General features: G+C 38.6%; 1 protein-coding gene across 1 annotated transcript in view; it reads left to right on the plus strand.

Annotated features, from left to right (window-relative positions):
• The window catches only part of LOC111154998 (nuclear receptor subfamily 3 group C member 2), a 338,835-nt gene that overhangs the window by 169,965 nt on the left and 144,328 nt on the right, over positions 1-24,542 (plus strand). The window contains exon 3 of the mRNA XM_022514989.1: positions 2,747-2,886. Coding sequence (XP_022370697.1) covers positions 2,747-2,886 — 140 coding nt within the window. The remainder of the gene's footprint in view (positions 1-2,746; positions 2,887-24,542) is intronic.

The following is a 24,542-nucleotide window of genomic DNA, read 5'->3' on the forward strand; positions in this document are numbered from 1 at the left end:
TCCCAAATTTCCGCTTTTTAACAAGAACACCAATCATATTGGATAAGGAGCCCACCCTGCTCCAGAATGCTCTCATCTTAACTAATTGTATCAGCTGTGACCCTTATCCCAAGAAAAGGTCCCACTCTGAGGTCCTAGGGGCTAGGACTTCAACACAGGAATTTTGGAGATAATACAGTTCAGCCCAAACAGTTGCCATTAACTGAAAGGACAAAGTCTGTCTGTAGGAGGAGCGGGGAGAAAATCAGCAAACCTACGGACCTGTTAAGTTTGAGGTGCACATCAGACACTCGGATGGACACGTCAGGCAGTCAGATAAATGGGTCGGAAATTCCAGGGAGGTGTCTGGGCTGGAGATAAATATTTGGAAGTCCTGGTCATATGGATGATATTTAAAGCCAAGAAACTAGGCGAGATCACAGAGAAAGTAAATTTGGATAGAAGAGAGTTACAAAGAACGAAGTCAAGAGATTATGAAGTTTGGGGACCAAGACAAGCCCCATGAATGATAGCAGTTGTGAAAAAGCAGTTACATGTTAATGATGATTGTAAGTTACATTCTAATTGTTTAAGGAGTTGAGGTATTTCTCTGTGAAGTGTAAGACAGTCAGACAGAGTATGGATCGAGTTTCACTGGCTAATATGCTGAATAAGTTCCCTATGCTGAAATGGAATGTTTTGAATGCCATAAAGAAGTCAAAGGACACTAATAAAAATAACAAAGAGCACTCTTCTCAGAAGGAGAAACAACTTTGGAGAACATTGTTTCAGTCCTTGATTTAAGAAGACCTTTTCTAGAAAGTCAGTCATGCTGTAGTTCTCCAACAGCTGAATATTTTGTTTCTTCTGTTTTTTTTTGGTGAGAGCACAGTTAAAATAGTTCAGCCCCCCCCCCCCTTTTTTTTAATTACCAGGTCAGAACTATTATTATACTTTAGCTAATTGGGAAAACAGAAAAAGCATCAGTGTAATGTAACCATTCTAGCCTTTTACTATGTTTTCTTTGAGTCTTTTTTTTTTTTTAAGATTTTATTTATTTACCCGATAGAGAAAGAGAGATCACAGGTAGGGCAGAGAGAGAGGGGGAAGCAGGCTCCCCGCCTAGCTGGGACCATGGGGCTTGAACCCAGGACCCTGGGATCATGACCAGAGCCGAAGGCAGAGGCTCAACCCCCTGAGCCACCCAGGTGCCCCTTTCTTTGAGTCTTTTCCCCACATGCCTGCTGTTTCACATGGAGACAGATGTGGCAGCAAGGTGATGGTGGTGACATACAAGAAGTCTGTTCAGCTTTCCAAACAGGTCCAGCTGGCATTTCTCCAAGCCATTGCCCTTTCTGCTTCCCCTGCCCCTTTTCTTGGCCCGGCTCTCATCCAGTTCTTCCAAATTCAATTCAGTGGTCACCTTTCAGGAACTGTTCCCCAACTGGTATTTTCCTCCCCTTCCCAGTCTGTGCCATCGTACTACCCTGCACTATAGCACTCACCATAATAGTTCGTGTCCCCACTAACTGAAGGACAGAGACTGGGTTGGGTATTTATTTCCTCAGTACCTTGCATGGGACCTGCAAGTAGGTATTCGATAAATGCATGAGGACAAGGAATGAATAACATTACCTTCTTTGCCGGCTCACAGCACATCTGTTGCTGAACTGATATTCATTAAAACAGTTTTGTTTAAACTATGCCATTAACTAGCAGTGTAATAGATTTCATAATATATATGAGAAGATTCCCCTTCAGAAGAATTCATATAGATATTTGTTTAAGGGTTCAGTTGGTCTCTAAAAACTGATACCCAGAACCCTTCAGTTTCTTACCAGAAAGATACCTGAGATATTTACTATGTATGGCTTTTTTTTTTTTTTTTTTGAAGTATTGACTGTGTCCCTTCAAATTAGTAAGCAGGATGTAGTGATTGGAACATATCGAAGGTAACATGAAAAAATGCAGAAGCTTGATGGGATAAAATTGCTAGCAGTTGAGGCAAGAATTTTTAAATTTTAATTAGTAGATTGTTTTGGAAATGTGAGAGTTTTTTTTTCTTTTGTTTTTTTTTTGTTTTGTTTTGTTTTTAATCTGGCATACCTGAGATATATAATCTGAGTCTGGGTGAAAAGAGTAAAGTACTGTATTAGTTCTTTGATACCAAAAATACTTCCTGATGACTCGGCTCAGGATTCGTCTCTTCCCTGCCACCTAGAATGCAAATAATATTTTCTGGTCAATTTTCCCAAAAATAGTGGGAGGGGCCCTCGGGTGCTTGGTGGCTCAGTAGGTTAAGTGTCTGCCCTCAGTTCCGCTCATGATCTCAGGGTCCTGGGACTGAGTCCCACCTAGGGCTTTCTGCTCAGCAGGGAGCTTGCTTCTCCCTCTGCCCCTCTCCCTGCTTGTGCTCTCTCCCTCTGTCTCTGTCTCTCTGTCTCTGTCAAATAAATAAATAAAAACTTTAAAAAATTTTAATAGTAACTGTCAGTTCTCCTGAACCTTAAAAAAAGTAGGGGGAAATGTGTACATGTGATTTTTATTTCTTGGTACCGAGAACAGGTTTTGCTTTGCTCTACAGAATTCTGGATAACATTCCTCCACAGATAGGGATCTGCCTTCATTTTCTAGGTCACATATTTGACCAGTAAATCCTGAATTCATTAATGGAACCATGAGTATTGACAAATTTTGAGCTAAGCTATATAGTCTATCAAATGTGCTCCTACAGTGTATTTATTTAAATCTTGATTTCTCTCCTCAGCTCTACTTTGCGAAGTGTTTCTACTGGATCTTCAAGACCTTCCAAAATATGTTTGGTGTGTGGGGATGAGGCTTCAGGATGTCATTATGGGGTAGTAACCTGTGGCAGCTGCAAAGTGTTCTTCAAAAGAGCAGTGGAAGGTAAATGTTCATGTGGGTGTTCCTTTTACACATTTCCTTTCCTAGTGTATCATTTACTTGCATAGTTAACTTTAAATCATTATTGGGAAATAATTCAAAAACGTTTTTGAGGCAGTCTGTCCGTGATAAATAGTCATAATATCTTACCTTAACACCAAAAGGAGATTTTCCAATGTGCACTATTTAATGAGCAGAATTTGACATGGAGAACTGCAATTAATCGAAAAGGAGTTTTTGTTTTTGTTTATTTGTCTTTGTTTTTCAGTGAGCCTTAGAAATATAATTCTCCGTAAATTTAATTTGCATGCTGTGCAGGAGCGTTTTACTAGGCACACATAGAATGCATCATGTCTTTCCTGTGTTTCTGTATCAAATACATGTGTTTGTGGCAAATTAAAACATTAATAGCAAAATCATGTCTGTAATTTAAGTTGTGTTCCGTACAGAATAATTTCATTTAGCAGCTGCTTCAGATTCCAGGTCCCTGCTAAAGTCCTACCTTTGTTCTAACTGAAGGTTTTCCAAACCAGGAAGTTAAATGAAACATCCTCTAGGTGTATTTAGACTAGCTTTTGCTTCTGTCCGAGGAGTTGTACTTCCTCTTTTAGTTTGTTTTTGCCTCCCTCCATCCTCACTTATATGCAATTAATTAACATCAGACTTAGTCCAGATGGTTTTATTAGTGTTGACTACGTGACTGACTAAACTGTAGAATTTTTGCTCGTAGGAGCAGCGTTATCGGCGTAATCGACACTGATTTCACCAAGGAGTTCAGCATTAAGACTCCTGTAGATTTATTTCTCAGGACAGTTTTCTGGGGGACATATCAGTGCTTCAGAGACCTAAGGGTTAAGGACTTGAATGTTTCGTCTTTGTTTTGCTGGTGACTGCGAGGAAATGTCTTCCATTTCGGATGCAAAAGCTGACCAAGTAGTTATTTCTGTGCTTCTAGGATTGATTTTGTGTTATTTAATTAATATTACATGATTTTACATTATTTACGCTATTAATTATTGAATAGTCCCCAAATCCAGCGTTGAATTGGTGATAGTTCTGTATTTCTTTTGCAAAACATGGGCTCTTAGTTACAGGTGACAGAAAATTCAACACGAACTGGCTTAAGCACCAGTGGAAATGCATTGACTCACATAACTCCAAAGCCCTAGTGTAGGCTTGGCTTCCGACAAGACGTGGTCTTAAGCCAGCTTGTTAGAACTCAATCCCATTCCCTCTCCCCCTTAACTTTGCTCTGGCTCTCTTCTTGTCCAGTCCAGGTTCTCTCATGGTGATGAGACAGCCACCAGGCCCTCATGAAAAAGAGGTTCTCTGTTCGCAACTGTTCTTATAAAACCCCCCAGTTAAGTCTCCTAAGATTGCACTTGGCTCCCGTGTTCCCCTCTGAACCAATCCCAGTGCCTGGGAATCTGACAGTGCAGGGATCTGACAGGCTCCTTCTGGCTGGAGTCAGCCAACCTAAGCTACCTAGACCAACAGTGGAAAAGAATATTTCCCATAGGGAAAAATGGATCCTGTTACCAGGAAACTGATCCCTGGAAAATAAATTTGTACGAAACTGCAGTCAATTTATTTTTGTCACACTTTCCTCCCCAGCTATCTCCTTTTCTCTTTCCTTAACTCTATGATTAGCCCAGTAGACGATAAATAGGAAAAATTGCCTCTGATTCCTTCCTAATGCCACTTTGCACCTTCCAATATAAGGACTCCTTTCAGCCCCCACTTCCCCGATCACTGATTACTGAACCAAAGTAAGGAGATATGTAAAAATAAAGCAGTGTGGAGAAGGGTGTTTAGAGAGGGACCCTCTGTGTTGCCCTACATCTGGGTCATCAGGACCCAGGTTTCGGCTGGTTACAGAACCTGCACTTCTCTGCTTCTGAAGCAAAAGTTTTTCCCAAGCTCTTGCTTAGTTTTTGTTTTAAACAATTTCTATGGAAGTAACTGAGGAAATAACTGTTTTTGTAACTAAGGTATAAATAAATAAGGAAAAGCCTTGATATCTATACATCTTCTTCTTTCATTGGAAAGCTAATCAATAATGGATAATGAAATTTAATAAGTGCCTTTTAAGATTTCTATTAACGTAGTCCCTATTTTGGGGGGAAATTATGATTTTAGAGCTTACCTACATGAAAAAGGCTATAAATTTTGAATATAAACTTCATGAGAGTGAGGACTTGTTTTTATTTTGTACTTGTATTTCATTACTGTTTTATCGTGTATGAGAGAGATAATATATGAGAAATTAGATTATCTTTGTATCAGAACTTTTTGATTTAATAAATTATTTCTATAATATTTTATATAGTTTGAGGCACTAGTTATCAAATTATGGTATATAGATTTCTTTTTTATTCCCCTTTTATAGATGAAGATGATTAGAACCAGACTCAGTCTACCAACCTATTCAAAATCATAAGGCCAAAAAACTCCGACCCCATAGTAAAGTCTTAGGACTCAATACTAGACCCAACCTAACATCTCACGACTCTAACTCTCACAGTCTATTTCTTTCATTTTCCATAATTCTCAAGTTTATGGACATTCTACCCTGTGTGTCATTCGTTCATGCCTACCTGCTGATAACGAAGGGAGTGATATAAGCATTGAGAAGACACAATCTGGCATCCTTGGTATGTGTGCCTGTGTGTGGGTAACGGTGGGCTTATCTTCATACACATATGCAAAAGTGTGTGTGTTTTTAAATTTGAGTATTTACTAAGTTTATTTTCTGGCTTTCCCTGATAACCTTAAGCTCCTCCTTAGAATACAAAAGCAGAGAATTCTAAGCTGCAAAGGATAGAGGGAGCTGGGATAAGGGGAGTCAATTAAGCTGAAAAGAGCTAATCACCACCAATTACCAAAAGAACAGGAAGTGACCACTAGAGTGGAGACAGTAGGAAGAATGTAGCTGTCTGAGCTCTGAGCTTACTGGTTTAAGGCTTTGTGCCCCGAGCACTCCACTCTAAAGGCTGGTATAATAGTGTAGTCGTAACTGTGTAGGGAGACTGAAAATCATTTTTTAAAAGTATAAATTATATTCTTTGTGTTCTGGTTAATAGGATGTATATATGTGCTTATTTTTTTTCATCTTAAACATCTAGTATAAAAATCCTTAGAAGTTTCGTCCAGAACACCTTATTTTCCAATAATGTCAGTTAAGAGCCATATTATTAGACCTTACAAGTGGAGGTTTATAATTTCGTTTTTAAATTTGAATTGCTTTTTTGCCTTGAAGGTTTGTCAGGACCTTCCCATCTTGGAAAAAGGATAAGTGTTTATATATTTATATTTCTTAGGTAGGGTTCTCCATTGGGTAGAAACTGGACTGGACTGGTTTTAGGGTCAGAAGATTTAGTTTTAATTTCTGCCACTCAGTAGATGTGAGATTAAGGCAAGTTATTTAATTTGCCTGGGTCTCGGCTTCTTTATATCTAAATAGGAAAAGTAGTATTGCCCTACCTACTAAGAAAAATTAAATGAAAACAAAATGTTTTTGCCAATTTTATAAATCAAAAGTACATCAAAATATTAGATCTTTATTTTAATATTCAATTCCCTAGGATCAAATGCTACAGTTCTCTGTTTAATATATTTGTGTAGAGATATGTTAACAATACAATAATGTGGCACTGTTAGGCTTTTGTTTTTTCTTCATTAGATCTTCATTTTTTGTATAATACGTTGTTTTCTTCATAGAGCTGCCCTTGGAGGTTGTAAGATCCTTCTAGACGAGCAGTTCTCAAAAGTTCTCAAAGGGCATGTGGGGAAAGTGGGAATAACAGAGGGTCTGCCAAAATTTTCTGGAGAGGCGGTCTCACATATTCTAATATAGCCTGAACTGTTGAGATTTACTTCTTCTAATGACCCTTTGTCACTGATGGGGGCGGTCTCATTTTTGGAAGTTGCATAGTAAAGAAAATATTAAGAGCCATCAACTGGACTTTGATGTCTTTAGGGCAGGACAGAGCCTTACCTAGAGAACCTCACAAGATTCTAGATATTTAGTAGCTACCAAATAAATGTTTGAAGATACACATGAATGTGAACATGTGGCATGAGAGCAGCTGAGGTTAAATGACTTCCCACCAAATTAGTAAATTAGCAGTGCAACTGGCCCAAGAGTTTATGCAGGCCTTTGGCCTTCTAATCTGCAACTTCTGATTCTAGTCTGAGTTTTTACTATCTCAGTCTCTTTCCAACTGTAAATTGCCATTAGTTTCATCTCGTGTATTTTATTTTGTGATTCCCTCAGTGAACAGAGCCAACTACATTCAGTACACTATTTTATAACCTAATTTCCTTTTTGGATACTCAGTATACAAGCAGTGTCTGGTAGACACAGCTACCACAAATCACTGAAGAGTTACAAGGTTGTAAAAAAAAAAAAAAAAGAGAGAGAGAGAGAGAGAGGGAGAGTTCATTATTATGTAAAGTCAACTGGATTTATACATTTGTAAGCAGACCTGTTAGGCTAAAGAGTCCATATTTTGATAAGGTCAGCCAAATCATGTGATGTCGGTTTCCATACTCAGACATTTCCTTTTAAGAGACTTACAAATATATTTCCTGAAATGAAATTGCTTTAAGAGCTATAATTGTACATTAATCAAAGGATTCCTCAAATATGCAGAATTTTAAGGTAACCAAGCTTATGAACATGTACCGCAGTCCTTTCAGATATAGTTCACAGCATATAGATGTAAAAATCTTTAAATTTATAGATTATTCTTTAGGGAAAACTGTTCTTAAGGAAATGTGATTGTTGGTTAATAGTTAATTTCTTTTGCTTTTCTGAAATTAATGATTAAACTGAACAGGTCCAGAGGAAAACATGTCTCACTGTGTCTTACCCATGTTTGCCCTATCAATGCTATATGAACAAGTCGGAGGTGTAGGGGTGTGGGGGATGGGCATAATACAATTGTGCCCCAAAATAGAAAGCTTGAATTTAGTGGACACAAACTAATTAGGATGGTATTATATAATAATTTAAATATAGCCATTCCCTTATAACTGGCATTATAAAATTAAGGAAATGATAATGCAAGGAAATAATGTATATTTATTAGATGTCTTCAGTTCATGATATGATATAGCCCTCAGTGTCCCCATGAGCCATGTACAGGAGGCTAAAGAAAATTAAAGTCCATGTCACTCTTACAGAACTTCTGAGTCAGAATAGGAAACCAAGGATTGTTCTGGCTTACAGTTTTCTCATAAAATTCTTTAAAGATTTTTTCTTTCCTTTACCACATATTAGGAACCAAGTAACCTGGTTCTTTTTAATTACTTATTTTAAGAGCTTAAATAAATACATACCCAGTAGATCATATTTTTGGTTTTTATGAACACTCCTTTCCTCCTTAAATAAATATAAGGCTTTAGTTAGTGTTAATTGCAAATGTTTGCCTAGATTTTTTATATCCCTTCAGTTAGTTGCTATGGGAACATGCAAAGCCATGACATTTAGGCCAACTTGGAAGGTTAGGGAAGGCTTCTTAAAGAATTGACCCCAGACTAAATCTTGAAAGATTAGAATTGGCAATGGTGAGGAAGAATGAGGATAGGCTATCTGCACAGAACCAAAAGCAATTTCTCGTTAGCCACTTCAAAAATTTGAGGTGTGAGGTAATAGACGGTGAAAGTAAATGTGCAGGTTGGGTCCAGGTCTTGGACCATCAGGAGGGGCCTGAACTTATCCTTGGGCCAAACAGAATCTCTGATGTTTTCTGCAACAGAATGGCAGGCTCAGTTTTGTATTTAATATCTGGCTTCAGGACGGTATGCCTATTTAAATAGGGACAGTTCCAGTGGCTGTTTTTAATCATTTTGATAAGAGATGTCCAGGGAAAGAACTAGTCCATCCGTGTTAGGCATTGAGAGGAGGGGTAGTTAATGAGACTATCTGGGAAGGAATGTTGGCAGTTCTCTACTGGATGTAAAGAAGCAAAGATCTAGGATGATTCCCCAGGCTCATTTGCTGATATTAGGAACATAGGAGAGGGAGTAGCTTTGGGGGCATGGGAGGAAAGGTTCATTAACTGGGCAAACACTTATTTAATACCTACCAAATGCCAGACACTATTCTAGGCATACCTAGGTACATCTGGAATGAAGATCAGGTGAACAAAGATCCTTACCCTGGTGGAGTGTACATTCTAGTGAGGAGTGATGGAGTAAGCAGACAGACATAAGAAAGGAGCCATTTATGTAGCTAATGGGAAAAGGCGGTGGCGGTGGCCAGCATTGTCAGGATAAAGAAGACTGGAATGAAGTTTGGTTTAGGACCTTGAGTTTGAAATGTCTAGAAGACATTCAGGTGTGCCTAACAGAATGTTGGTTGTGAGAATTTGAAGCGTGGGGGGAATAAGGCAAGATTGAAAACAAAGATTTTTGGAATCATCATCCATGAAAATAGACACATTTGCCCAAGAAATGGGTACTTAGATAAAGAATATACCATGGTTAGAACCTTCGAGAACATAAATCTGGAACTGTGTGTGTGTGTGTGTGTGTGTGTGTGTGTGTTAGGTATGTGTGAATAATTTTTATCTCTTCTCCAAATTGTACACAGAAAGTCCTACTTAACTTGGTCTCTGGTTATTCCAAGTTTAGCTAGACTTAAGACATTACTGCATATGTGGAATTTTCAATCCTAGTTTTTGTTTTTATTCATCATTAAGCCTTAATTGTTACTGAATCTTAGTCCAGGGCCCACAACTAAACATGCTATAAAGGAGACTTGATTTGCTGATCAATGCAAAGATAATGCCAAACATGTGCAATATTTGTTGATGGATTGTCTGTTGACTATATATGGGATTCACCCTTGTTTCTGTCACTGTTTCTCTGAAGTAGAAAATATGTTGAAGTGATTTATTAGAAAATGATTTGAGGGGCACCTGGATGACTCAGTGGGTTAAAGCCTCTGCCTTCAGCTCGGGTCATGTTTCCAGGGTCCTGGGATCGAGCCCTGCATTGGGCTCTCTGCTCAGTGGGGAGCCTCCTTCCTTCCCTCTCTCTGCCTGCCTCTCTGCCTACTTGTGATCTCTGTCTGTCAAATAAATAAATAAAATCTTTAAAAAAGGAAAAGAAAAGAAAATGATTTGAAGTAGGGACAGGTAAGCCAAGAGTAATTTGGCATTATCCAAGGAGAACTTCTTGTAGCTTAAAATTTTAAATTAAGGTGCACTTCACTTAGCAAATTTGGAAAGTATAAATTAGAAGCCCAGTAATTTTCAAATGCTTGTGTGTTTGTTTGCTACCCATCTCATTCCAGAAAAAAACATCCAAAGAAACTGACAACTTTACATAAGTTAAAATGAAATCTAAAATTAGTGGGAAAAAAAAAAAAAAACCAGGACAAAGGGAAGGTGAGAGCAAGAAAGAAAAAAATAGAGCCAGGAATGGGGATGATATAGAGAATATATACCCTGAGACTTTGCAGAGACTGGCCACTCACTCCTTTGGCTGTTGTGTTTCCAACAGTCAACTCAAAGACCTATGATGTTCTTAAAAACTAGTGTAAAGGATTGCCTGTTGATAAAATTTTCATGAGCATCGGTTTTCATGTGTCTGTTCCTTCCATGCGAATTGTAATCTGAAATTTAAAAAGTAACTCTTTTTGCTTTTAATGGAATATCTGAGTTTATCTTAAGGAGCAGTTCTTTAAAAAAAAAAAAATACCTTGTTCTGTCAACCACCTGCTCCTATAATAACAGCTACCACTTATTGAGCAGTTACTGCATTCCACACACTGCCCAGTCCTCCGTGTTTCATTTCATTCTTTCCTCATGACAGTCTTCCTATAGCTGTAAGGTTTGTGAGTTTTGAATCTTTAAATCTAAACTCTCTATGCAGTTGTTGTTATAAGGAAAACATAGACTGTTTTTTTTTATTAACACATAATGTGTTATTTACTTCAAGGGTACAGGTCTGTGAGTCATCAGTCTTACACAATTCACAGCACTCACCATAGCACGTACCCTCCCCAATGTCCATCACTCAACCACCCCATCCCTCCCACCCCACCCTCCAGCAACCCTCAGTTTGTGTCCTGAGATTAAGAGTCTCTTATGGTTTGTCGCCCTCCCGATCCCATCTTGTTTCATTTTTCCCTCCCTACCCCGACGACCCCCCACCCTGACTCAAATTCCTCATATCCTCTCATGATAGAGATATCATATGATAATTGCCCTACTCTGACTTATTTCGCTTAGCATAATACCCTCTAGTTCCATCCCTGTCAGTGCAAATGGCAAGATTTCATTTTTTGATGGCTGCATAGTATTCTATTGTGTGTGTGTGTATGTGTATATATATATATATATATATATATATATATATATATATATATCTGTGTGTGTGTGTATATATATATATATATACCACATCTTCTTTATCCATTCATCTGTTGATGGACATCTAGGCTTTTTCCGTAGTTTGGCTATTGTGGACATTGCTGCTATAAACATTCAGGTGCATGTGCCCCTTCGAATCACTACATTTGTGTCTTTAGGGTAAATACCCAGTAGTGTGATTGCTGGGTCATAGGGTAGCTCTGTTTTCAACTTTTTGAGGAAACTTCATACTGTTTTCCAGAGTAGCTAAAACATTGACTATTTTTTTTTTTTTTTTAAAGATTTTATTTGTTTGTCAGAGAGAGGGGGAGAGTGAGCGAGCACAGGCAGACAGAATGGCAGGCAGAGGCAGAGGGAGAAGCAGGCTCCCCGCCGAGCAAGGAGCCCGATGCGGGACTCGATCCCAGGACGCTGGGATCATGACCTGAGCCGAAGGCAGCTGCTTAACCAACTGAGCCACCCAGGCGTCCCAAAACATTGACTATTTTTTAACAAGCCTTTATGCTATGATCCTTCAACTCTTGAAATTAATAGCAATAATAGTAAATATTCGAGTACTTATTTTATGCTCATCATGCTAAGAACCTTATTCTATATTCTCATTTTAATCCTCCTAATAATCCTATGAAATAGGAATGATTATTATCTGTCTGCATATTACAGATCAGTCATCAGAGGTATGTGAGAGGTGAGTAGTTGAAGATCCCTCAGATTGAAGAAAGTGGGATTTGAACTCAGGAAGCCCAAGCATTCTGACTATGGGTGCCTAACACATAAGCTATACTGCCTCTCACAGAGTTACAAAGATCCCAACTATTTTTACCCACCAAAAAGTAGGGCAACATCTCTGGCTTCAGAACACTTATGAAGAGCACATTATAATTTAACAGTTATCTTGCTATACTCTAAATAATTAACTCCTGGCCATTCCAAGTTGAAATTCTAATTTGAATTTCTGTTGCCCTAATGGGAAAGAAATTGAGTAGTCTCTTTTTTTTTCTTAAGGCATGATCTCCATATTTTTAAAAAATTACCATTACCATCCTGAAGTACTCTTTAACATCTTGATATTAATCTAAAGCTTTATTTAAAACTTTTATCTTCCTATGTTTCATTTCCTGTGTGTGATAAAAATTAGATGTAGCCTATCAAGTTCAGAGAACCATCATGAGAATGGCACCCCTCATCTAAAGCTGAAAGCTGCTAACTCCTCAGCTCTTTGTTGTCTGCTTTATACCGTGTGGCTTAGAAACGGACCCAGGAGCCATAGGACACAAAGCTGCTCTCACAGACCTTGCACTCTTGGTGTAATTAGGATTGTACAATTTATATGATTTGATACTTTGTTACTGAAAATGAAAATTGCTAAATTGACCACAGTCAAATGCCAAATTAGGGTCTTGGAAAGATGGGGTGGATCAGGAGGAGAGAATGGAGAAGGAATGGAAAGCTAGAGCCTGAACCTGAGCCCACTTGCTTGAGCAAGCCCTGTTCACTGACAGCCTGGCCAGAGAAGGCCCATGACCAGATATGCAGGTCGGCAACTGAACAAAGACATGAGGGCCAGCTTATGTAAGGCCCTCATACTAGAATGAGAAATTGCAGCCCTTCTCTTAAATATGTCAGGTCTTTTTATAAAGTTCTTTACAGTGGAAAAAATCACACAGTGGCTTAGGCGGTTTTGTTTCTTGGTGTGGAATGGTGAGTGGCTCATGACAGGTGCCACCTAGAGGAGGAGATGACTACTGAAATGGGACTGTAGACAGTAGAAAGGACCTGATTTGGGATGGCATTGTTGCCACTCAGTGGAAGGCCTGACTTGAGCCGTGAGAGGGAAGAATTGGGAAGACCCCATGGTAGTTTTGTTTGGGAGAAGGAAGTCTCTGATAGAGACTGAGGAAGGAAGAACTCTAAGAATAGAGATGATGGAAAAGTGGAGTTTAGAACCGGTTAGGCTGTGGCAGTCAGTTCTCCAAAAGGGAAAAAACAGTCCAGGTAAGTAGAAAAGGAAAAGCGGGGACAAAATTCTGCAAAAGTTCACTTTCTACCTGGAAATAGTTTCTTGAAAATTTTAAAATAAACTGAGTCATTAAGTAGTCAGCATTTTGGCAGATGGGCTTAGTTTTAGGCAATAGCTGTCAGTGGTTCCTCTGGCTCTTTGTTGTGGTGTGTGGGAAGCTACACAGTGAAACTGAAAGCCTGGCGAAGGTGTGGGGCCTGCAGCACCAGTGGAACAGGCCTGCTGCCTGTAGTGGTCTTTGCAGGGACTTGGGCTGCTGTTACTTCTCCTATTAGAGGTACCAAATGATGACTTCACCAGCTTATGACCCCATAGGGAAGCTATTTATGGTTGAGAAGACAGAAAAATTCTGTACCAAATAAAAAGATGCCAGTGTTTCAAGCCCCTAAAATTTGCCCTGTAACATTTTGCTTTTTAAGGACAGATATGTCCAGTGTAGTGTAGTGATTTTTTTTTTCCTTTTAACCTTACTCGTGGTATCTGTGTTCACTACTCATCCTGACTTTTAGACAGGAAACAGAGAGCGGTTGATAATGATGTTTCTAGAGATAAGCAGATACATGCAGCACACACACACTTCCAGAGCTCTGCCCCACCTCACTCGATCACCTGGTGATGGCTGTTCTGGGGCTAAGGAGCAGGGAAGACCTCAAAAGTCAGGAAGACGTTTGTCATCATAAAGCCCTCTGCGCACCTGCACAAGACCTCTCACACTCACACTCACACACCTCCCTCTGCATCATAGACAGAATCCACACCTAGAGAAGAGTAGACTGACAGCGAGGAGTGAAGCTCACAGCTCTCGTAAGCAATGTAGATTTTTTCCATTTTGCCCCATGTTGGCCCTATTCATAGCTCTTCAGTAAATGCTGGCCCTTGGAATTTGTTGGCTATAAGGTCACATTTACAAAAGCATCACCTTCCTGTATGTGCTGGGATGCTAACTAACAATGAACTTTTACACCCCAGAGAACAAAGAACAATCCCTAAGGAAGAGTGAGAAATATATTTTCTCTCCACAGGTAGAAGACCAAAGGCTCCATTAAACTGCTGGCATCTGACAGCCTAATACATGGTTACAAAAATGTTTTGTTTACTTTTCTAATGGTAAAACATGAAATAAAGCGAATGAAACAAACCAACAGATTAGAGGATCTAAATCTAGGAGGACATCATAATTGTCAAGAAGAACTGTGGAGAGTCACTTATAGCAAATTAGCTGAGGAGTAGACAGGGTGAGGTTTTTAGGAAGTTTAACATACATTTCAAATTACATATATCACTGTAGGATAGCTCAGACGCATTAGATTATATTCTTCAATTTCAGTGGATTCAAAATTATATAATTTGAAAACTACAAGGCAGATATCCATAGGATAGGATAGGATATCCTGAGGTAGGATAGCTCAGACTCATTAAATTATATTCTTCGATTTCAGTGGATTCAAAATTATATAATTTGAAAACTACAAGGCAGATACCTCCTCCTCCCTCCTAATCCCTTATTATATTTTATTTTCTTCTCCAGTTCATCAGGAAGAACCAGGGCTTGAGTTTCCAAATTCATACCACCCTCTTGTAAGCCATACTGATCACTTACTAATTTTTTAGTGAAAGACTACTTAAATATTACCCATCAGTTTGCACACTTTACTGTGGGAGTCGTCCAGTAAGAAGCTGTATAAGAAAACATTACCAAAATAGGCTTTAAACTCCTTTTTAGGGGTGCCTGGGTGGTTAAGTGTCCGCCTTGGGCTCAAGTCATGATCCCAGGGTTCTGGAATGGAGTCCCGCATCGGGCTCCTTGTTCAGCGGGAAGCCTGCCACTCACCCTGCCTCTATCTGCCACTCCCACTGCTGTGTGTTCTCTCTGTCAAATAAATGAATAAAATCTTTAAAATATATAAATAAATAAATAATAAACTCCTTTTTAGGGGCACTTTGATGGCCCAGTCAGTTAAGCATCTGCCTTCAGGTGAGGTCATGATCTCAGGGTCCTGGGATCAAGCTCCACATCAGGCTCTCTGCTAAGCAGGGAGTCTGCTTCTCCCTCTGCCTCTGTGATCTCTCTTACTCTTGCTGTTTCTCAAATAAATTAAATCTTTAAAAATAATAAAGTCCTTTTTATGTGGAATGATGGTAGAGTAGAATGAGAGTGGCTTTGGGTCAGACAATGTGGACTTCAGTCCATAGTGCTGTCACTCTGATGCTTTGAACAAATAATTGAATGTCTGTTACCTGTTCTAGAAACCAGAAAAAATAAATAATTGAAGTATCAACCCCTACCCATCCCTCAGAGTTAGGAAGATATAAAAGAGTTTATATACATTTAAACTGCTTTAAAAACAGTAATGGCTTGCTTTACAAACATTACATTTAAAAAAGAACTTTCCCCTTCTTAGGAAGTAATTAATCAATATACGTTGGTTCTCAGTAAAGTGTGGAATATTTAAACTGTAGCTATTTTATGCACAATTAAATATTTGGTTTGAAGGGAAAACCAATAAAACTTTAAGGAAAGCATCTATTACTTTAGGCACAACTTGGAGTTTTGACCTCTTTGTCACCGGTTTAGGCAGATCTATATTGTTCGTGAGTATTGTGCCAACGGGGCACGGTGGGGAGACCTTTAAATTTAAGGTCAGATTTAAATTTAATCCACCTAAATACAGAAACAGACAAAGAACAAAGACCATTTTCACACTCTTACAACATCTTAACCATTTGCAAGTTCACAGCTGCTTTTTACTATCTTTTTTTTAAATTAACTGTACCAAGATTTCTAAAACATACTGTATTCTCTTACCCTCCCACTCTTGTTGAACCACTTAGTTGGAAAACCAGTGCAGAATTAGTCTAGGTTTATTATTTTTCATCTGGCCCACACCGTAGCATTTTCCCAGTTGGACCAGGCTCAGCAATTTGATATTGCTAACATTACATAAGTACTAATTGTTTTGTTTTGTTTCGTTTTTCACTACCTAATATGAAATAGAGTTGCATTCAGAAAAAGAATTGGAGTGGAGTACTGGTAGCCATTAATTAGAAATCCTTTAAAAATTACTGTTTTTTTATTTAAAAAAAAATTATTTCAATTCCAGCATAATTAATATAGAGTATTGTATTAGTTTCAGATGTACAATGTAGCGATTCAACATAAAAATTACTGGTTTTAAAAGAATGGGTGAAGAAATTGTTCCAGAAATGCCATTATTAAATGATGTTAGACCAAAAAATTCCTACAAACAACCTTCCCTTTCACTTTTTAAAAGCAAATTTGGAACTGACATATCTGATTAAGATTTAGATTTATTTGAGGAGCTTTAGTTCCTCTAATTGGTGATACTTAAAATTGAAAATATTTATGTTCCATCCCCCAAATACTGAAATACCTGACCTTTGCCTAATTAATTTAACCAGCATCTCAAAGAACAGAGCTGTAATAGTGACTAAGGTTAGATCTCACTGAGACATGGAAAGCCAGGTCCAGAGCCTGGAGAGCACATGTTTGAGAGGACAGGTGAAGAGGAAGGGACGCAACAGGACCGTGGCCAGTGAGGGAAATCAGTCATTGAAAATGGAGAAGAAAATGCCCCATGTGCACCCCAGTGTAGAACCACAGAGCAGCCCAGGTACCTTCATGCAGTTTGGCAAACTCCTGAGTGCTTACTACGCACAAGGCCCTGGGAGTGTGCTGCCATTCCCATTAATGAAAAAGCACGCCAATCCCAGACACCACTCCTTACTTCCTTCTAAGCAATGTGGTTTTTTTAATTTCCCCTAAAATACATCTAGTATATTTTGAAAGTTACCTATAAAGCAAAATAATCATATTGAGCCTTAGGAATTAACTTTGTCTTTTCCAGTAAAGCAGTACAAATTGTATAAAAGTCTAATGGAACCAGGAAAGATTTTTTTTTTTTTTTTTAAACAAAGATTCTCACTGTTGAACTTCCTTTACTAAACAGAAAATTGCAGTTTTCAAGTCCTGGTAGCTATTTATGAGACTGAGTAAGTTGTCATTTATAGTCCTGACCCACAAGGAGGGGATGAGAACAAAAAAATTATTTTAGTATCAAAAATTAATCTTTCCTGAACCATTAGCACATCTTTTGTAAAAACAAATGAGAAGATTAAAGCAATTTTTAAATTATTTTAAAAAAATCAAGCACATTATCTCTTACAGTCAGGGGAACAAGTAAGAAGTGTAACATAAAATATGGGTTTTCATTTATGTGGAAAATGGAATAGGCTTTCCTGTTTTGTCTTTATCATAACTTACCATTACATAAGTAGTAACTCTGCTTTTTTTTTTTTTACTATCCAATATGACTTGATATTACAATTTAAAAAGGAATAATAATTTTAAAAGAGTATTAATAGGCATTAATAAGAGTCACTGTTTTTAAAGAGAATAGATTAATTGTAGAAATACCATTATTAGATGATTTTAGATATTAAATTACTGTCACTTTTCCTTTAAATTTTTTAAATTAAATGTACTCAACAAGGGATGCCTGGGTGGCTCAGTTGGTTGAGTGTCTGCCTTCAGCTCAGGTCATGATCCCAGGGTCCTGGGATCTACTCTCCCATTGGGCTCCTTGTTAAGTGGGGAGCCTGTGTCTCCCTCTGCCTGCTGCTCCCCCTGCTTGTGCATGCACACACACACTCTAACTCTGACAAATAAATAAAATCTTTAAAATAAATAAATAAATGTGCTCAACATACCTGATCATGGTTTTCTGAAGAACTTCAGTTGTTGACTAGACTGCAAGAAGAGTATCATTTTGGATAGTTGTGACTGGTACTTTCAATAAAGAATTTTTTTAAATCAACCCTGCATGAAACAGTTTTTTCGGTTACTGAAATATGTTTAAGATTTAAGTTGAAACACTAGCAAACATCTTTCCCTGTGTAGTTTTTCCTTTAATAATTGCATTATGATATCATTCTACTATGTAGTATAGGTGATTTGCTTTGGGAAAAACCATTTCTAAAAGGAACATCTTTCTGTAGAGAGGGGTGTACCTGTGATGCATTATGCTGCCTACTGTAGACCAGTATCTTTCTCTCTTTCTTTTTTATTTTAGAGAGCGCGCACACGTGAGCAGGGGGTGGAACAGAGCGAGAGGGAGAATTTCAAGCAGGTTCCACACCTAGCATGGAGCCCAATACGGAGCTTGATATCACAAACCTGAGATCATGACCTGAGTGAAAATCAAGAGTTGGACACCCAACTGACTAAGCCACCCACATGCACCTAGATCAGTGTCTTTTAAAATAGAAATTGCTACATATATATGGGAAGAGCGTCTGTTCTCTTTCATGTATTCTAACAAGGGGACACCAAACATTTTCTTATATTCGGGTTTCTAGAACGCATTGCATGTACCCACTCATTGAAGGGCTAATTAAGAATCCATTCTATATCGGGTTCCTGGGTGGCTCAGTGGGTGAATCCTCTGCCTTCGGCTCAGGTCATGATCTCAGGGTCCTGGGATCGAGTCCCACATCGGGCTCTCAGCTCAGCAGGGAGCCTGCTTCCCTCTCCCTCTCTCTCTTCCTGCCTCTCTGCCTACTTGTGATCTCTGTCAAATAAATAAATAAAACCTTAAAAAAAAAAAAAAGAATCCATTCTATATCAATGCCAGGCAGTGATTTTTTTTATATTACACAGGTAAATCATAGGATAAATATTCTATTTAGGATCATATAATAAAGTACTTTTGCTGTCATATGGAAAATATGTCATGATTCCATTTACTAAAACATAGTTTCCATCTAAGTATATTCAGATTCAGTCTAATAAAGCTCAGTGTTTATTTTTGGTTTGTTTTAGTTTTTATTGTAACATTATATATTACATATATATACATATACATACATTTTACATCTTACCATTTTTTTAAAGATTTTATTTATTTATTTATTTGACAGAGATCACAAGTAGGCAGAGAGGCAGGCAGAGAGAGAGGGGGAAGCAGGCTCCCTGCTAAGCAGAGAGCCCAGTGTGGGGCTTGATCCCAGGACCCTGGGACCATGACCCGAGCTGAAGGCAGAGGCTTTAACCCACTGAGCCACCCAGGTGCCCCTACGTCTTACCATTTTAAATGTATAGTTCAGTGGTATTAACTATATTCATGTCACTGTGCAATCACAACCATCCATCTCCATGACTCTCTCCATCTTGTAAGACTGAAACTCTATGCCTATTAAATAAGAACTATATACTCTCCCCTTCCCCTGGCCCTCAGCAACCACCATTTTGCTTTCTGTCTTGGTTTTTAATTTTAATCATAACTGAAACTAGATGATAAGATCTCATTTTTTATATTCAGTTGAGATGTGCCATGTTCTTCAATAGTAACCTTTGGAGCCTGTGTTCAGAGTCTAGGGTGACTGTACAGGCTGTTCATGACTGTGAACATCTGTTAACTGCCGAGATGAGTGAGGCACTGAAATGGAGATTCTGCAGTTTTATTTTGGTATGGTTTCTGTAGGCGGTAAGTAGTGTCCTGTGTCCACAGTCGCCCAGCAAATGTCAGGGGCAGGAGTACATACAGGTCTTTGTGACACCAACCTCTCTTTTGTTTGGTTTTACATGTTGTATTACCCGGGCAAGTTATTAGTCGCTCCTGGATTCCCAGATGTAGAATGAAGACCAAGTAATACCTCATTCAGCATGGTGTTTTGGCAGTTGGAGATGATGTATGCCAATCACTGGTTTGTTATAGTCGTTCGGTAAATGATAGCTGTTCACGTTGTTGTTACTTGCCAGACTGGACATACACCACAGATTACGCAAAACTCTCTAAGTGGATACTTGGTGGAATAGCGTATAAAATGTCAGAGGAACAATAATTTTGTGTATCACATTCTAACCACCTTCCCCTCAGTCAGGTACTAAATATAAAATGTGTTTCTGAAACCAGTAAGGAGCTTCTTTGAATCCCAGTGAGAATAAATACCATTGAAATCAGATGCAGACCTGAGTTAAGCAGCCTTCTCAGTTGTTAAAATAGCTCTGTTCTGTTATCAAATAGGGTAATGGGTGACATTAAAAGCTATAATACTATTTAATACTATTTTGTAGAAGAGATTCACTGCATGATATTAGGTATGGTCACAGATCAAAAGTCCTAAACTGTAATTTTTCTAAAAAGAGTAGTTTAAATTCTAACTTGAAATAAAATTTTACTACAATTTTGCCTACATAGTCCTAATATGGAAGTATTCTTTAAAAAATGTTTAGAAGAAAGAGAAGGAAAAGCAATAATGGATTAAAAAATATGTATCTCTGCATTAGTCAGTTTGTCTCCTTTCAAGACCAAGTCTACAGAAACCAAAATATGCTGGTAGCTTAAGTTAAGACACTGTGGGCTTGCTCCTAGGAAGAAATACACAACAAAGCTCACTTCCATATCTTTCTGTACCATTATGATCACAACAGCTTTATGTTTGCATGTGTCTTCAGACTAGTAAACACTTGCAGCTGAGTGACTGAGGCTCACACAGCTGGTAAAAGACAAAGCTTGGACTCAGTCTGAACCTGACTCCATAAGGTCCTGACAAAGGAGCTAACCCTTGGAGTCTGACTTATTGGAGAAAAGTGGAGAGTGTGCCAATGGTTAAAAATTTTAACCAGGAGTTGGTTTACAGTGTCCAAAAGTATTTTTTTTTTTAACTTGTAATGGTTTTCCCTGGGAATGCCTGGGATGCCCACCTTACTCATCCCAAAACCTATGGCTGACCCTCTAGAAGCGAATACATGCGTTAGACGAAGAAGGTGCTGTTCACTGAGGATGGCTGTTGTGTCACTGGCGTTTTAAACCAAGGAAGTCAATAAATGTCTCCAACTCGGACTATAGGCTCCGTCTGTCAAGCTGGTGATTTGGCCAGTAGTTAACTGCCAGTCCCACCTATATATATGACTAACCCTATTGGTACATATTAGCCAGAACTTACTGTAACACAAACTCATTCTCTTACATAAATGACTATCCCTCAAACCTACCCATTTTAATAACTTTGCATAGTGCCCATTGTAAAGATCTAACTACAGGAAACTTTTCTGCTGCAGAAATTACAGTAGGAATCACACAGCACTTTTCTTCAATAAACTGGTCCCAAGGTCATACTTGGTGCATTGTTAAAATCAACAGATGATTCTCTTTCCAAGACTTCAGATGCTCTATACCTTCATAAGACATTGGAATGGCTTCATATTTTCGATTTGCAAATATCTCATTTAGCTTTTCTTTGACGTATTTAAGGCATAGGGAGCTAGTCATGAGCACTACTGAGAGCCGTTCACGTGTACCTCATTTAAAGGAGGCCTGTCCCTAACGAAGTCTGTATTTGTTGAAATAAAAATGCTAAAAATGAGTCTTCCCATGGCACATCTTATTCTTGTGCATCAGGAGGTGTCATGGAACCCTTGAAATCCAGGAAAGCAGGTCTGGTCTTACACAGAACTCAGAACGGAAACTCGGGGGAGACTGGAAATCCGTTTTAAAATGAATCACTGGGGCAGTTAAATGAAAGAAAATTAGCTTTTATCTCTGTTATTTTTCATAATAGTCATCAGCTTATTAGTGATAGTTGAGTTCCTATTTATCATGGGATCATCTTTCCCAGAGTTAAAAAAAATGCCTTTACAGCCAACTATCTATCTTATTTAAAGAGGAAAAAAAAAAAATCTGGAGAAATCCTTCTACCTAAAATGGTAACCTTGCAACCAATTCATGTTCCTACTTTTGTTAGAATCATTTTTCTTCTTCTTTTTTTTTTAAGATTTTATTTATTCATTTGACAGACAGAGATCACAAGCAGGCAGAGAGGCAGAGAGAGAGAGGGGGAAGCAGGCTCCCTGCTGAGCAGAGAAGCCCAACGAGGGGCTCTGATCCCAGGACCCTGAGGTCATGACCTGAGCCAAAGGCAGAGGCTTTAACCCACTGAGCCACCCAGGTGCCCCCTTGTTAGAATCATTCTGATAGTTTTTCCTTAATGCCTTAACTTTGTCTCCCTGAGTAGATATAAAAGTTTTGATTTGCATTATGTTTTGGGAAAATTTTAAGGCTTAATGTGATTCATTCATATGCATCGGTTCCTTATACATAAGAACTATGCGTAAGTTCTTATATGTAGGAACTAGAAAGAGGTTTACTCTCTAGTAGACTTTAAAACTTCTAAGCTTGGGGGATAGTTGATTTGATGATTAAATTGCATCATTTGGCCAGCTTTTTAATAAGTAGTCTTTTCCCCTGTTATATAAGAAAATGTTTTCTGTGAAATTTTAGAAAACAAGAATGAAGACAGAATAAATACCTGTCCTTTGAGCATAGCAGGGAATTATATGAGAGCCAGTTGGTGTTGTGATGTTTGCTTTACTCGTCCAGTAAATGCAGGGCCCACAGGAGTACAAAAATATATGTGCAGTGGGCTCTTCCCACATGGAGGGAGAATGCTTCCAAGAAGATTTTTCCTGTACACATCATTATATTTATTACATCTGATAGGTTTCCAGATTAAAATTTCTGAATCACATGAAGATTTTGATTTTAAGAGGTTGTTGCCAGATTGCTTTCCAAAGGTTACAGTAATTTATATTTTGACCAGCAGCTATTTCCAGCCCTACCTGCAGCGGGTATTACCGTGCTTTTTACTTTATGCTAGTTTGATAGGTATCTGTATCATTGTGACCTTTTTAAAAACTGTGGGAAAATACAACTATTGTAAAATTTACCATCCTAACTGCTGCTGGAGACTGTTGAGTGACACTAAGTGCATTCACAGGGTCACGCAGTCCTCACTGCCGTCCTCCTCCATTCGTTCCCCAGCTGAAACTCAGTACCCATCAGACCATGACTCACCTTTGCCCCCTCTCCCCTGCTCCACTCCTGGTAACCTCTACTTTTCTTTCTGTCTTTGTGGATTTAACTATTCCAAGTGCCTCCTGTACGTGAATCAGGTGTTTGTCTTTTTGTGACTAGCTTTTGGTCACTTAGCATAATGTCAATGAAAAGATACTTTTTTATGATGAAAGAGAACTGCCCAAGAAAGGCTTTGCCCTGGTAGTTACTGATAAAAAATATGTATTTGAATGACATTCATTTTTTCCTGGAGTGATGAAAAATCTGAGCATCTCCTGGGTGTCAGATGCTGTTTGAGGCACAGGGTGCAGAACAACACTACTGCCATCAGAGACAGTACAGCTTAGAGGGGAAGACCGGCAATTTACAAATAACCAAATAGGTAAAATAAAGGGGGGTGAAGAATTCCCAGAGTATCTAGGATGCAGGGAAATGGTTATGTTAGACAGTGTGGTCCCTCCAAGCTCCATGGAGAGGTAACTGGGACTTAAAAGTTTGAAGTGGAAATAAGAGCCCTAGATTTGTCCTGGGCAGAGTGAAAAGGTCCCAGAGCAGGAGGGAGACTAGAATGAAAGAGGAATAGGCAGTGGCCCATGTGGCTGGAAAGTGGGAGAGGGGGAGATGAAATGAAGGAAATGATGGAGTGAGGGCACAGAGGTGAGACCAGATCTTGTAGGACCTCAAAGACCATGGTGAGGAGGTTGGAATTTATCTGTGTAAAGGCATTTGGAACCAAGACGTAGACTGCTTAGCACCCTTCACAGTTCCAGAGAGGTGCCTCATTTCATCCTTAACAGTAAGTCCCGGAGGAAGTGAGAGAAGTTACAAAGGACCCACTCTGTCGGATATAACACTTAGCATCTAGAAATGTTTCCCATTTTATTTTATTTTAGTTTAGTTTGTTTTATTTTATTTTTAATTTGTCCCCATTGTATATATGAGGTAAAGGAAACCGAAGACTTGCTTCCCAGTGGCTACCTGCAGCAAAGAAGAGCCAGATCTTTGTCCCCAGACCTTTAGTCTTTAAAAAAATTTTAAAAATGAAACAAGATGGGACCAGGGAGAGAGACAAACCATAAGAGACTCTTAATCTCAGGAAACAAACTGAGGGTTGCTAGGGGTAGGCAATAGGGTGGCTGGGTTATGGACATTGGGGAGGGTATATGCTATGGTGAGTGCTGTGAATTGTGTAGACTGATGATTTACAGACCTGTACCTCTGGGGCAAATAATACAGTATATGTCAATAAAAATGATTTTAAAAAAACCATTTTAAGATACGATTGACATGGAAAAATCTGTACCCAGACCTTTAGTCATAAATAATAGAAGTGAATGGAAAAGGTGTTTTGGAAAACAGAGCTTAACAGAGTTTACATCCAGA

The sequence above is a fragment of the Enhydra lutris genome, unplaced genomic scaffold (assembly GCF_002288905.1).
Source record: "Enhydra lutris kenyoni isolate GAN:26980312 unplaced genomic scaffold, ASM228890v2 scaffoldscaffold3, whole genome shotgun sequence".
NCBI classification, from domain to species: domain Eukaryota; kingdom Metazoa; phylum Chordata; class Mammalia; order Carnivora; family Mustelidae; genus Enhydra; species Enhydra lutris.